Source organism: Lithobates pipiens, unplaced genomic scaffold (assembly GCF_037356315.1).
Source record: "Lithobates pipiens isolate NorthernLeopardFrog02 unplaced genomic scaffold, aLitPip1_a1.2 Scaffold_30, whole genome shotgun sequence".
In the NCBI taxonomy this organism is placed as follows: Eukaryota; Metazoa; Chordata; class Amphibia; order Anura; family Ranidae; genus Lithobates; species Lithobates pipiens.
In genome coordinates, this window is record NW_027507791.1 from 99,234,486 (window position 1) to 99,248,459 (window position 13,974).

At 38.3% G+C, this 13,974-nt stretch overlaps 1 protein-coding gene across 3 annotated transcripts in view; it reads left to right on the top strand.

Moving 5' to 3' along the window:
• SLC25A21 (solute carrier family 25 member 21) overlaps positions 1–13,974 on the top strand; it is a 651,666-nt gene that overhangs the window by 303,747 nt on the left and 333,945 nt on the right. For all 3 annotated transcript variants that reach the window (XM_077464683.1, XM_077464681.1, XM_077464682.1), the window contains exon 3: positions 12,534–12,582. In XM_077464683.1, the coding sequence (XP_077320809.1) occupies positions 12,534–12,582 (49 nt within the window). The remainder of the gene's footprint in view (positions 1–12,533; positions 12,583–13,974) is intronic.

Consider the following 13,974-nt stretch of genomic DNA (forward strand, 5'->3'; position numbering starts at 1 on the left):
GTACTACAGGAAAAGGATCTTACAGGCAAATCAAAAATCATATCTATTATTTTTTTATAATTCTTTATTTTAAAGGGTATGCATCATGACAAACCGATACAATGAAATTCATATCTGTTAATGTAATAAGCTATCATGTACAATGTAGGCCAAAGTGCAAACAAACATCTCTAGAAAAACCGATGACAATCAGTGTTCATATAGACAGAAAGTGACTGCATAGGTGAAATAGCAGGTCATATACAATGTGAGAAAAAATAGTATGATCCTACCCAGCATTTTCCAGCTTCTAAATACAGAGAGGGTAAACATAGGGTGCCTGAGGGGATACCCTGGAATGGAGGGCAAGAAGAACAGAATTGAGAATAAAAAGAAGGAGGCATACAGATTTCTTCTAAATGAAAACTGGGGGGGGGGGTCAATAAATAAATAAATAAAAACCAACACTATTGGGAACATTTCCCAGGTTATCATTCCAGCCCAATCCAGATTCATTACAGGGCCAAAAGCCAGGACAACCCAGCATCTCTATCCAATTTTTGGCAAGTAATTGTTGGTATCTAGAGGAGAATTTAAAGTAATAATACCATTTTTTGTTTTGGTCAGAGATCTTGTCTTTGAGAACTGCTGTAAGGTCCTCCATCTCTTGAATGTCATTTACTCAAACTACTGTCATAGCAAATCTATTATAATAACAAATATATGTCTGGAGATGGCCCTGTTGCTCCTGAGTAGAAAGCGGACAGTTAGCCCCTTGTGTATTACTACAGAGGTTTTAATCAGGATGTATTTTATTTACATTGGGACACCCTTTTCTAGCAAAATAAACACCATTCAACTGACTTTGAATTCATTTTCAATTACATTCATTAAAAAACTGCAATTAACTCATCATTTCCTTGGTGCTCCTTTATTTTCCAGTCTGGAAGGTGACAGGTATGCTGTTTGAAGATGATCTTTGGCCAGGGTGTCCTCTACTTAATTATACCCAACCCAATCCCCCCCCCCCCCACCATAACTATTCCCTCAATTACATAAAAAAAAAAAAAAACGAAACTAAATGCCCCAAATCCTTACATGCATAAGTGGTTACATGAGACGCTGGGATCCAAGTCTCACTCAGAGAGGGGAGTCCTGTTCTTAGTGTCCATATCTCTCAGTGACATGGACATTTCCAGTTGGCTAACAGAAGAGCCCTTTGGCAGGATCCTCAGAGGCAAAACTAGTCAGCAGTGGTCCTGAACTGCAGTGGTGGCTAATTGGCCCCCTCCATCAGAAGAGGTACCATGGTGGTTCAGATGACGATGGATTCATTAGTAAATAAAAAAATAAAAAAAGTTTAGTTTTTTTTAATTGTGAATACATTGTAGGTGTTAGTAGGGTGGAAGCAATAATTCTTGCCTGGAGTATAAAAGATTTTACCGGTGTAGATAAAAGTGAAGTGGTCAGCTTGGCTATGCTGTCTACCAGGACTGGCTAGGCAAAATTGCAAATCTTTTAGCAGGTAAAACAGCATATATATATATATATATATATATTTTTTTTTTTTATTTCATATGTGTGTTTAGCTGTTTGGTAGAGTTCAACTTTAACAAGCTCTCGTCTGCATAGTGGAATTCAATTTTAACTTTAGTGACTAATGTTTCTTCACCTTCATCGATAATGAATATTGCAGAACTTTGACTTTGGTATGTATTTTGTTCTTAGCTTTTTATTTGACGTTTATTGCTTTAATTCTTTTCTCTCATACCTTGCAGATTATTGTTGCTGACAAGCAATAGAAATGAGGGCTGTTTTCTGACATTTGAAAATATATTCTTCAGGGGAAAGACTTCAGCAAGCAGTACTTAGTCAATTCTCTTGCTTGTTTAGATATACTATTTTGCTGGGAAATGAAAGAAGTGCTGACAGCTAGAGGAGCGGCATTTTGTGTGTATAGAGGGGAAGGGGAAGGGAAATTAATGTAATCTGCTTTTTGTTATATCGGTGTGTATCACTGAGAAACAGTCAGAACATATCTGTTTCATGTGTCTTGACTCGCATGCTGGATCCAGGAGTCTGAGCACTGAACGGGGACTGGGGCTGGCAACATTTTCTGCAAAGTGCTGAAGCTCTTGTACTTGTGCAAGTTTTGCAAGATACCCACTTGGTGATTCCCAAAACCTGCTCAGTTGTGTATCCATCATAATGCTACAACATAATGAAAACCTAGCAATAAACACTATACAGGGGTTATAACTCCTGGGGAAAAAGGAACAACAATCTGTGAACACAATTAACCTAAGGATGGGTAATCCGTGACAAATGATTCATATAGACCCAATGAAACAGTGCATAAAAAATGTATAATTTATATACAAAAGAAATAAAGCACTCCAGAGATATAACCCCACCAAATGAAGAATGCAGCTAGGAATGACCATAAGTGCATAAAAATGTATAACAATAAATAAAACCATAAACGCCCTCCAGGAGTGTGATCGCCCAAAATATAAAGATTAATAGAATGCTGAAAATCTCAAAAAGTGCAATAGTGCAAATTAGTGGCGGCTGGTGAAGTTTTTTTAGGATAGGGGTGAAATACCCCGCCCTTCCTTTTTGACCCTTCCCACTTCTCATAAGCTCCACCCCTTATAGAATCCACCCACTTCATCCCCTGTATTCCACCAATAGTGTTAGGAGTATACAGCCCAGCATCACAGGGTATACAGCTCAGCATGACAGGTTATACAGCTCAGCATAACAAGACAAGGGTATACAGCCCAACATCACAGATATGGTATATAGCTCAGCATTACAGATAGGGTATACAGCCCAGCATCACAGATAGGGTATACCGCTCAGCATCACAAATAGTGTATACCGCCCAGTATAATAGATATGCTGAATAGGTCAGCATCACAGATAGGAGCCATATACCAATGAGTGGAGAGTGGGAGTGTTATTTTGAGAACAGCTTGGGGGGGGGGGGGTGGTGCCTATGCGCCCCTATGGACTATGGAAAAAGTCAGAATGTGTAGATGGTGTTACTTTGTGTCCAACACTTGTGTTCCATACAGCACACACCATGACTGTGATCCTCCATCGGCCAGCATGCACGCTTACCTCCAGCAAACTACCAGAAGGTCAGAAAACACTTTAATCAAACTCCAATAGTCCCCACTCAGCTTGGTCATGAATTAAATAAACCTCCACAAATCCTGATATTCCCAGGGTATTTAGCTCAAAGGGAATGAAAAAAGGGCTTCCATAGTGCAGTAAATTTCTGAAAAGATCAAAAGCATAAATAGCCACTCACATGGGTGTATGTATCATCAGACTCAACAAAACATCACTAGGGATCCCTAATGAAGTCAGGTGTTGTAACACAGAAACAGTAGCGGGTGACGTCACTTCCTCTCCAGACCAGAAGTCAGCCATATTGGTACTCCTAGTGATGTTTCTTTGCTAAGGGAAAGAGGCAAACTTCCAGTGGTATAAAATAACTACTCTGGCCGCCAGTATGCAGTGCCAAAGGATACATTTTTATTTTGGATATGAATTCAGAGATCCTAGACAAAAGGGGACAGCTTAGACATAGATTTATATGCCTTAAAAACTTTCTTCCAACACTGAATAACAAGTGTTTACTCCGGGACCTGCCAACATCCCCATACTCTTAACAAAATCCCCCAATGTTTGGGACTTTGGCAGAAATACATCAACTGTTATAACATCAATCTTTATTATATCAGCAAACCTTTCAATGAGCCAACACGGCCCCTGTATCCCCTTCCTGAGGTGCCTGAACCAATCTCCTGTGTCTCTGGTATTTTCATAAAGAAACCATCATCTCCATCCTGCTAGCAGCTGCTAGACAACACAGCATGGTCAAGGACCCACTCTGCCTGTTGAATACATAATGAAGGTGAAGCAGTACACTGGGTTGGCCATCCCTGGTCTTGCCCATTTCATAGCAGATAGCACTGTGCAAAGCAGTAGAACTTTAGTAGACTTTGGGAGATGAGGGCACATTACTCTGTGTTTCTGTGTTGAATACTACATGAAGCTAAAGACAAGTTCAGTCACGTGCACTTGTATTTTATATATTATATATATATATATATATATATATATATATATATATATATATATATATATATATATATATATATAGATATATATATATATATATATATAATTTAATACAGCTGACCTTTATGATCTTTTTTATAGTATACTCCTTTCCTCTTTCTCTGTTGATTAGGTTTATTATATAGATTGGGATATTCCCCGTATATTTTTTAGATATCCTTATTAATTTCATCAAAAGTTAGCATGTGCATATTGGGGGTTGTGGGTTTATTTTGTTGTGCCATCCGTTTTTGCTTCTATTCCAGGAGCAGCGATGCACACAGTAGGCCCCCCTTTCTCTCCGCCTCTTTGTGATGCAGGATGGGTGGATGCACCATCACTGCGCATCAACGTCACGCCGCACACGCCAGCCTTGAAGTGTCCTTGTGGTGCTGTAACGCCGGTGGAGTGATACACACTTGCTAGCACACTGGGGAGTTTGGCTTGGGGCTGTTCCTTTTTGATTTTGATTTCCTGTTTTTGCTTTTCTAATTTGATTCTTATTCCTTTTTTCATTTTAATATATATATATATATATATATATAATATCGATATAATATACAGTTGTGCTCATAAGTTATATATTTTCATACCCTGGCAGAATTTTTGATTTCTTGGCTATTTTTCAGAGAATTTGAATTCTCTGAAAAATGTTATACACACACATTAATTACAAGCAAACAGATCAAAGGTGAGGACCTTTAATAGCCATTCAAACTGCTTTGTGTCAACTTGTGTGCATATTATCAGGCCAAAATCACCAGGGTATGTAAACTTTTGATCAGGGTCCTTTGGGTAGTTTCTGTTGCCATTATGATTTAAAAAGAGTAAACATAGTTGATAATAAATCACTTCAGCCAAACACTAACCATGAGTGATAGAAATGTTTTTGTTTTATCGTTTATATTCTCTGAAAATTGGCCAAGAAATCATAAATTCTGCCAGGGTATGTAAACTTATGAGCACAACTGTATATATTTTTTTCCCATTCCCTTTTACTTTTGTACATATTCACTTTCTGCACTTCATTTACACTGTTATTCTCAACACATCCCATATATATATATATATATATATATATATATATATATATATATATATATATATATATATATATATATAAAAAATGTTCACATAGGTCCTGTTTGAGGTCACCACCTCGACAACACATTAGGGTCACATTAGGGTCACTTCACTTACACTCACCCGCTTTGGATACTGTCTGTTTTGGTTGGTTTTCATTTTTTTATTTTTCTGATTTTGTTAGATTATCTAGACATGTATGCTTTCTATTTATAGATGAATCCCATGTTTTTTCTCCTGATGAGCAAGTATAAGGCCACGAAACGTGTTGAGCTATCAACTTTGATATTTAATATGCATCATGAGTCGACAAGATTTTTTATGATTTAATCTATGTCTATAATATTTTATTATGGAATTTTTGCTATCATACCCAATTTTTCTCATTGACTTTGATAGAAACTTAGTAAGGTCAACAGGTTACATAGGTATTGCATCATGTTTATGTATATATGTATCAACTGCTATATGTGTTTGTACCATATATTAATTTTTATTGGATTGTGAATTATTATGCAATTTTTTTTGAACGTGATATAAAAATTTACTGTTATAAAGGATTTATGCTAAAATAAATGTTACATAAGAGGCTATACAATATAAATAAATATAACTTCTCAGTCATTGTACTTTTTAATTTGCTACTGTGTGCTTCATATAAAGTCCCATATCTCACCCCCTTAAAAAAAAAAAAATAATGATAGGGATGGAGGCAGGTACCCCAGGTTCTTGCCTTATTTAAAGTCCCTAAGCCCCTTCTTTTTGCAGTTTTATATTATAGTATGTACCCTAGCAGATGGTATTTCTGTTGACCTCTGTGGAATCACAAAAATATACATGCTTGTTATTTTGAGTCATCTATTACTTTGTGACCTTGCATACACTGGAGTCAAAGAAGACACTTGGTGGAAGTTTCCAACACTCAGCTCATGTGAGGACTCACTTGGGCTGCACTGCATTGGACTGCATGTACTTTTTGTCTCTCCTCCCCAATGGGTGGTCTGAAACTGCCACTTACATAAATACTTTGAATGTGAGTGTTAGGTGTCCAAGATGTTGATAGGAGTCTTTACAGTTAAATCTCCTATCAGTACTTCAAGGATTGTTTGCGTTTATTGCATATTTTGTAATTAATTAGCTAATCAGCATAATCCCTTTGGGTCAGATATACAGTATCTCACAAAAGTGAGTACACCACTCACATTTTTGTAAATATTTTATTATATCGTTTCATGTGACAACACTGAAGAAATTACACTTTGCTTCAATGTAAAGTAGAGAGTGTACAGCTTGTATAACAGTGTACATTTGCTGTCCCCTCAAAATAACTCAACACACAGTCATTAATGTCTTAACCGCTGGCTCTCACTCTCTCATACTGGTCACTGGAAATTCAACATGGCACATCATGGCAAAGAACTCTATGAGGATCTGAAAAAAAGAATTGTTAATCTTCATAAAGATGGCTTAGGCTATAAGAAGATTGCCAAGACCGTGAAACTGAACTGCAGCACAGTGGCCAAGACCATACAGTGGTTAAGATCATACAGTGGTTAAACAGGACAGGTTCCACTCAGAACAGGCCTCATCATGGTTGACCAAAGTAAGGAGGTTGTTTTTGGGAAGTAGATGTATGAGTGCTGCTAGCATTGCTGCAGAGGTTGAAGGGGTGGGGGATCAGCCTGTCAGTGCTCTGACCATACGCCGCACACTGCATCAAATTGGTCTGCATGGCTGTCATCCCAGAAGGAAGCATCTTCTAAAGAAGATACACAAGAAAGCCCACAAACGGTTTGCTGAAGGCAAGCAGACTAAGGACACGGATTACTGGAACCATGTCCTTGTAGTCTGCTGAGACCAAGATAAACTTAATTGGTTCAGATGGTGTCAAGCGTGTGTGGCGGCAAAAAGGTGAGTACAAAGACAAGTGTGTCTTGCCTACAGTCATGCATGGTGGTGGGAGTGTCTTGGTCTGGGGCTGCATGAGTGCTGCCAGAACTGGAGAGCTACAGTTCATTGAGGGAACCATGAATGCCAACATGTACTGTGACATACTGAAGCAGAGCATGATCCCCTCCCTTCTGAGACTGGGCCGCAGGGCAATATTCCAACATGATAACGATCCCAAACACACATCCCAGACGACCACTGGGTTGCTAAAGAAGCTGAGGGTAAAGGTGATGGACTCGCCAAGCATGTCACCAGATCTAAACCCTATTAAGCATCTGTGGGGCATCCTCAAATGGAAGGTGGAGGAGCACAAGGTCTCTAACATCCACCAGCTCTGTGATGTTGTCATGGAGGAGTGGAAGAGGACTCCAGCGGCAACCTGTGAAGCTCTGGTGAACTTCATGCCCAAAAGGGTTAAGGCAGTGCTGGAAAATAATGGTGGCCACATAAAATATTGACACTTTGAGCCAAATTTGGCCTTTTTCACTTAGGGCTGTACTCACTTTTGTTAACAGCGGTTTAGTCATTAATGGCTGTGTGTTGAGTTATTTTGAGGGGGCAGCAAATTTACACTGTTATACAAGCTGTACACTCATTACTTTACATTGTAGCAAAGTGTCATTTCTTCAGTGTTGTCACATGAAAAGATATAATAAAACATTTAGAAAAATGTGAGGGGTGTACTCACTTTTGTGAGATACTCTACATCTATATTTATTTATTTTTATTTATATTTTAAACAGTTGTAAACTGTTTCATATAGGTTTTATTTCAATGTTGATATACAATCTTTTTTTATATAACTAAACATGTAACACATGAGAAAGGATTCCCAGAGTTCTATAGGTTAGCTAAGAGGCTGAACATCCATATAAATATACTTTTGTGTCTGACTGAAACAATGGCTGGGCCTTCTGATAAGGGGTTAGTAACAGTAGTGGTGACCTTGTCCAGTTCTGTAAACAAAGGTCTTCTTTTGGCGTAGCTGAAAAGTAATTATGTTAATGATGTTAAAAGAGAACTACAGCTCCACCTGCTGGCTGGGTCAAAGACTACATAATATCAATATGCAATATTTCCTGAGCCACATACCCAAAACAGGTATGCAGCCTGACATGTGATGTCTGAACCCATATTATGCATGATTTGTTTTTCAGGGCATTGACTAGGTCATGGGTGCTCAACCTGTGGCCTTTCCATCATGTCTTTGCCTTTGAGAGTCATGCTTGTAACTGTCAGCCTTGACATGGTTCATGGGACTTGTAGTTCTACAAAAGCTGGAGGGCTACAGGTTGAGTACCCATGGACTTGGTAGTGAGGCTAAGATCAGAATGAGAAATTTGTTATTCACACCTTTTTGTAAGATGTTAGTGGCAGTTCCAAAAAACTAGATCTGTGTCCACATGTGGTTAAGACAAATCTTGCAATTGCACATTATAGTAGACATACCATTTATTGTGCTGTCCTTCAGTCAGTTCTATACTCCTTCTTCTCTCTCTTGATGCTGCTGCCATTATCTCCTGGTCTTTTTTCCATATATAAAAGTGGGCAGCCACTGATGATATATAACTCTTGCACATGCATATAGGAGCTGCATCATCCTGACAGATGTTTGGATTCCACAATGCACTGTACAGCGTACAATTAATTAAAACAGGGAAAGAGATAAATGCAAGTCTCTTTTGCCATGAAATTTACCATTTTTTTTATTATTTCACTTTAGTTCCACTTTAAAGAATTTTATAATATTAAGCTGGCATTAGGCTTTGATACAGCTTATTATAATAGATTAGAATACATAATATAATGTAATCATATTTAGTTTACCCAAATTTGCCTTTTTGTTGAAATTCTGAATTGAACATGTGTATGCCAAATAGTGTAATGTAGCAATGTCATATAATAAGTGAATAATAAATCTAATAGTGTAATGCTATTTGTTATATCAGGGAGAACCTGTTATTCAGTACTAAGTCTGAGGAAGTTACTGAAATGTGTAAAAGCACCTCTATGTTCACCTATGTGTCCATGCAGATGCGTTTACAGGTGTATTAGAAGAGGAGCGTTTATAGGCTGAAAAAAAAAAACAGTGCGCTTAGGATAGAAGCTTTCGAACAAAAAAATAAAAATGATGCGCCTAAATGTGTCTAAATGCTAGATGCATTTTGGTGCATTTGAGCGTTAAGTCTTTAGTGTCCAGAAAAAAAAAAATATTCTAGACAATAGAATCCATTAATGCTCAAACGATAAACGCGCCTAAACATATCTGCATGTGCAAATCTCGGCTTTAGGTGTGTTTTTTTTAACGGCATAGGGACCGGCCATGCCGATGACCCACTCCTGCTGTGATTGGACACAGCGGGAGCCAATTATCTGGTCCGGTGGACGTGATATCTTACGAATCGTTCAAGAGAAAACAGAATGGCAGCCTGTAAACAAGGCAGACCGCCGTTCTTTGAGAGGGGAATGTGCTGATCCTGTGTTCCTGCAAAGCAGGAACGTGGATCTTTACATTTCCCCAGTCAAAGCACACCCCACCCCCCACAGTTAGCAATCACTCCTAGGGAACACATTTAACCCTTTGATCACCCCATGATGTTAACCCCTTCCCTGCCGGTGTCATTAGTATCACTGTATTGGTGTCGCTGGTCTCCAAAGAGGGTCAAAAGTGTCATTTATGTTTCCGATTTGTCTGCTACAATATTGCAGTCCCGCTGATCACCGCCATCAACAATAAAAAAATAAATAAATAAATAAATATATATATATATATATATATATATATATATATATATATATATATATATATATATATATATATATATATATATACACACACAACTTTTGCGCAAACCATTCAATAAACATGTATTGGGATTTTTTATTTTTTTTTACCAAATGTATGTAGCAGAATACATTTTGGCCTAAATTAATGGAGAAATTAGATTTTTTTTTTTTATTGGGAATGTTTTATAGCAGAAAATAAGAAAAAGTTACATTTTATATTTTGTATATAGCACAAAAAAATCTAAAAACCACAGAGGTCATCAAATACCACCAAAAGAATGTTCTATTTGCGTGAAAAAAGCATGTGCAATTGTCAGTTAAAGCAACGCAGTGCTGTATCGCAAAAAATGGCCTGATCATGAAGGGGGGTAAACCTTCTGGAGCTGAAGTGGTTAAGCAGCTTGTCTTTTTCCAGGAGTAAAAGCTTCCAGAGGGGCTGAGCAAATACTCAGTGTGCATGAGACATAAAGTTCTATATAATTATGGATTGTTATATGATGGCACAAAATAGCAAATACATAAACTGTGAGTTAGCAGATGAATTACAATGGGTGTCTTGTATAAACAAATGAAGCTTACATGTCTTCTTACTGTTAAAAATGAAAAGCATCTGCTTTAGGATGCTAATTTATTATTATCCTTCAAAATGAATCAAATAAATATTGAATGTTCTGACATCTTTCAGTGTGGTTAGGATAGGAAGTTATAATCAGCTGAACAGTATCTGTGCCCTCGGTCAGGCCAGGAAGTGGCAGCGGGGTTGGCATTGTATCATGCCCTGATTGTGGCCCTAGCAGTACTTGAAGAGGTTAGCCCTGTGTCAGCTCTGCAGGTTTGCGATGATTTATTGGCTGGCATTCTTCTTCTGTTATTTCAACCTCACCTTTTGTATCCCAGCCAGAAAGTCTATTAATAAATGATTAAAGCGGATTGTTAAGGAAACTGATCTGAAATATTTGTCTTGGCAGAAGTTCAGCTAATTACAAGCTGCCTGTTTGCATCTGTCACTGCAGGCTCACCTGGCAGTGGGGGATGCTGTCATTACAGCTGACCCCTGGCTACCGGCAAGGGGAGGGGTGCAGTGCTGGTAAGCCATAATGTCAGCCTACTAGGGCAGGCAAACATAAATATGAAGTCACATATTGCAGACATTACAACATATAAGTCTAAATCGTCCATATCGTGTGGCAGTCTCCCTCTATGTATGACCAGCCGACACATTACTTTCAGTAAGGAATATGCCATAAAAATAACAGCTAGCTCACTGTTTGGCAGAAAAGCTAATGACCACAACAAATTTCAGCCCACTCTAACCCCAAAGGCCTGATTGAATTTTAAGGGTTCCAGAAGGTTTTCATAACCACAGTGGCTATTAGAGGCTGTATGATTGGTTTCAAAAGTAGACCAACCCATGTGCAATGAAGGTATTTATACCTGTACTCCAATTTAGGCTTTATTTGTACTGTCTCCTGGTGCTTTAAACTGGAATAGCCTTCCCATGATCAGCGATCAATACGGGAACTGTATTTTTGGTTGTTGCAGACTTTGCATGACTATGCCTTCCATCACAGCAACTTGATATCCAGGTAGATATCTTTTGCCCTAAAATGTCTGGGGTGAGCCAAAAAGCATGTAGATTGCAGGCTAATTGGAAATTGAACAGTGCTTGCTCGATGAGAGTTTCCATGATTGACTACTGATGATACTTTGTCATTGATGAGTAGGGAATGAGAAAATCTGCATGGGTTGCATGAGAGTTTTGCAAATCATGCTCAAAGTTTGCAAGCATTGCAATGAACCCCATTGAGGTCTAAAGTAGCCAAGCTTTGTTATTCACTTCTGACCATGCATAGGGCTATTAAGCAAGCTATTGTCAAAGAAAAAGGCATGCAAAGCCAAGAGGGGGACAAAAAAAAGTATCTCCCTACATAGAATTGACATCTCTCCCTAATGACCTCAATACACATTGACAATATGGCGGTGGTGATCCAACCCTTTTATAGAAAGGGGCTCTTGTGACTCAACTAACCCGGGGCAAAGGCTATGCACGGAATTATAGCTTGTTCCTTATTTTTGGGGGAAAACCTGTGAACGTGAATATAACCTTGGCTGCATCATCAATATGCTGAATGTTACTGAGACCTGGAATTTCCATTTAAGAATGGGAAAATCCAGATGTTGGCAATTGTCTCTCGGTTGGGTGAACATGCAGTTGAATCTATAAAATATGTTTTATAGTCAAATATTTGGAAGGCAAGAGACTCCTTATTAAAAAGGTGAATGATCTGAGAAACAATACTTTGGTGACTTATGGATAGGGGATGAGTGGTGAGTATGCCCCTAAGCAATCGTAAGAAAGAGACACGTAAAGTGCATCTAAAGTTCCCCACCCCACAGTTCATAATGAATGGAATGACAGGGAAGGAATGGTAAAGCAGATGACCTACATTCAGTGCCTGATAGCAAAAAGGCCAATACCTACTGTTCAATGTTGATTAGTTATGTTAATGTACGGTTTATTAAAAAATAATTATGGAGTGGTTTCTTTTATGTATAGATTTTTTTTTTTCTAATCTAACAATCTTATCTCTTTATGACAGGCCTTGTAGAAATCTGCATGATGCACCCTCTAGATGTCGTGAAAACCAGGTAAGTCTGCAGTAAAATACAGACATTACAACCCCCAGGAGTTTGGGTGAACAACACTTGTTCTCTCACACATGAAAGAAGGGATAGATTTGTAAATGATTATGCATAAAACACGAATTTACATTTGTTTTTACTAAACACTTTACATAGATCTGCTTGATGTAAAAAAATATTACAATGTGCTACTGATTGGAAAACATTTTACCTAAAGTTTTATAAAATCTAATGATAGACATATATACTTTATACTGTATATATATATATATATATATATATATATATATATATATGTATGTATGTATATATGTCTGTGTGTGTGTGTATGTATATATATATATATATATATATACATACAGCGGGGACGGAAAGTATTCAGGCCCCCTTAAATTTTTCACTCTGTTATATTGCAGCTATTTCCTAAAATCATTTAAGTTAATTTTTTTCCTCATTAATGTACACACAGCACCCCATAGTGACAGAAAAACACAGAATTGTTGACATTTTTGCAGATTTATTAAAAAAGAAAAACTGAAATATCACATGGTCCTAAGTATTCAGACCCTTTGCTCAGTATTTAGTAGAAGCACCCTTTTTGATCTAATACAGCCATGTGTCTTTTTGGGAAAGATACAAGTTTTTCACACCTGGATTTGGGGATCCTCTGCCATTCCTCCTTGCAGATCCTCTCCAGTTCTGTCAGGTTGGATGGTAAACATTTTTAGGTCTCTCCAGAGATGCTCAATTGGGTTTAAGTCAGGCCTCTGGCAGGGCCATTCAAAAACAGTCACAGAGTTCTTGTGAAGCCACTCCTTCGTTATTTTAGCTGTCTGCTTAGGGTCATTGTCTTGTTGGAAGGTAAACCTTCCGCCCAGTCTGAGGTCCTGAGCACTCTGAAGCAGGTTTTCCTCCAGAATATCCCTGTGCTTGGCCACATTCATCTTTCCTTCGATTGCAACCAGTCATCCGGTCCCTGAAGCTGAAAAAAAAACCCACAGCATGATGCTGGCATCACCATGCTTCACTGTTGGGACTGTATTGGACAGGTGATAAGCAGTGCCTGGTTTTCTCCACACATACCCCTTAGAATTAAGGCCAAAAAGTTCTATCTTGGTCTCATCAGACCAAAGAATCCTTCTCACCATCTTGGAGTCCTTCAGGTGTTTTTTTTTTAGAAAACTCCATGCAGGCTTTAATGTGTCTTGCACTGAGGAGAGGCTTCCGTTGGGCCACTCTGCCATAAAGCCCCGACTGGTTGAGGGCTGCAGTGATGGTTGACTTTCTACAACTTTCTCCCATCTCCCAACTGCATCTCTGGGGCTCAGCCACAGTGACCTTTGGGTTCTTCTTTACCTCTCTCACCAAGGCTCTTCTCCCCTGATAGCTCAGTTTGGC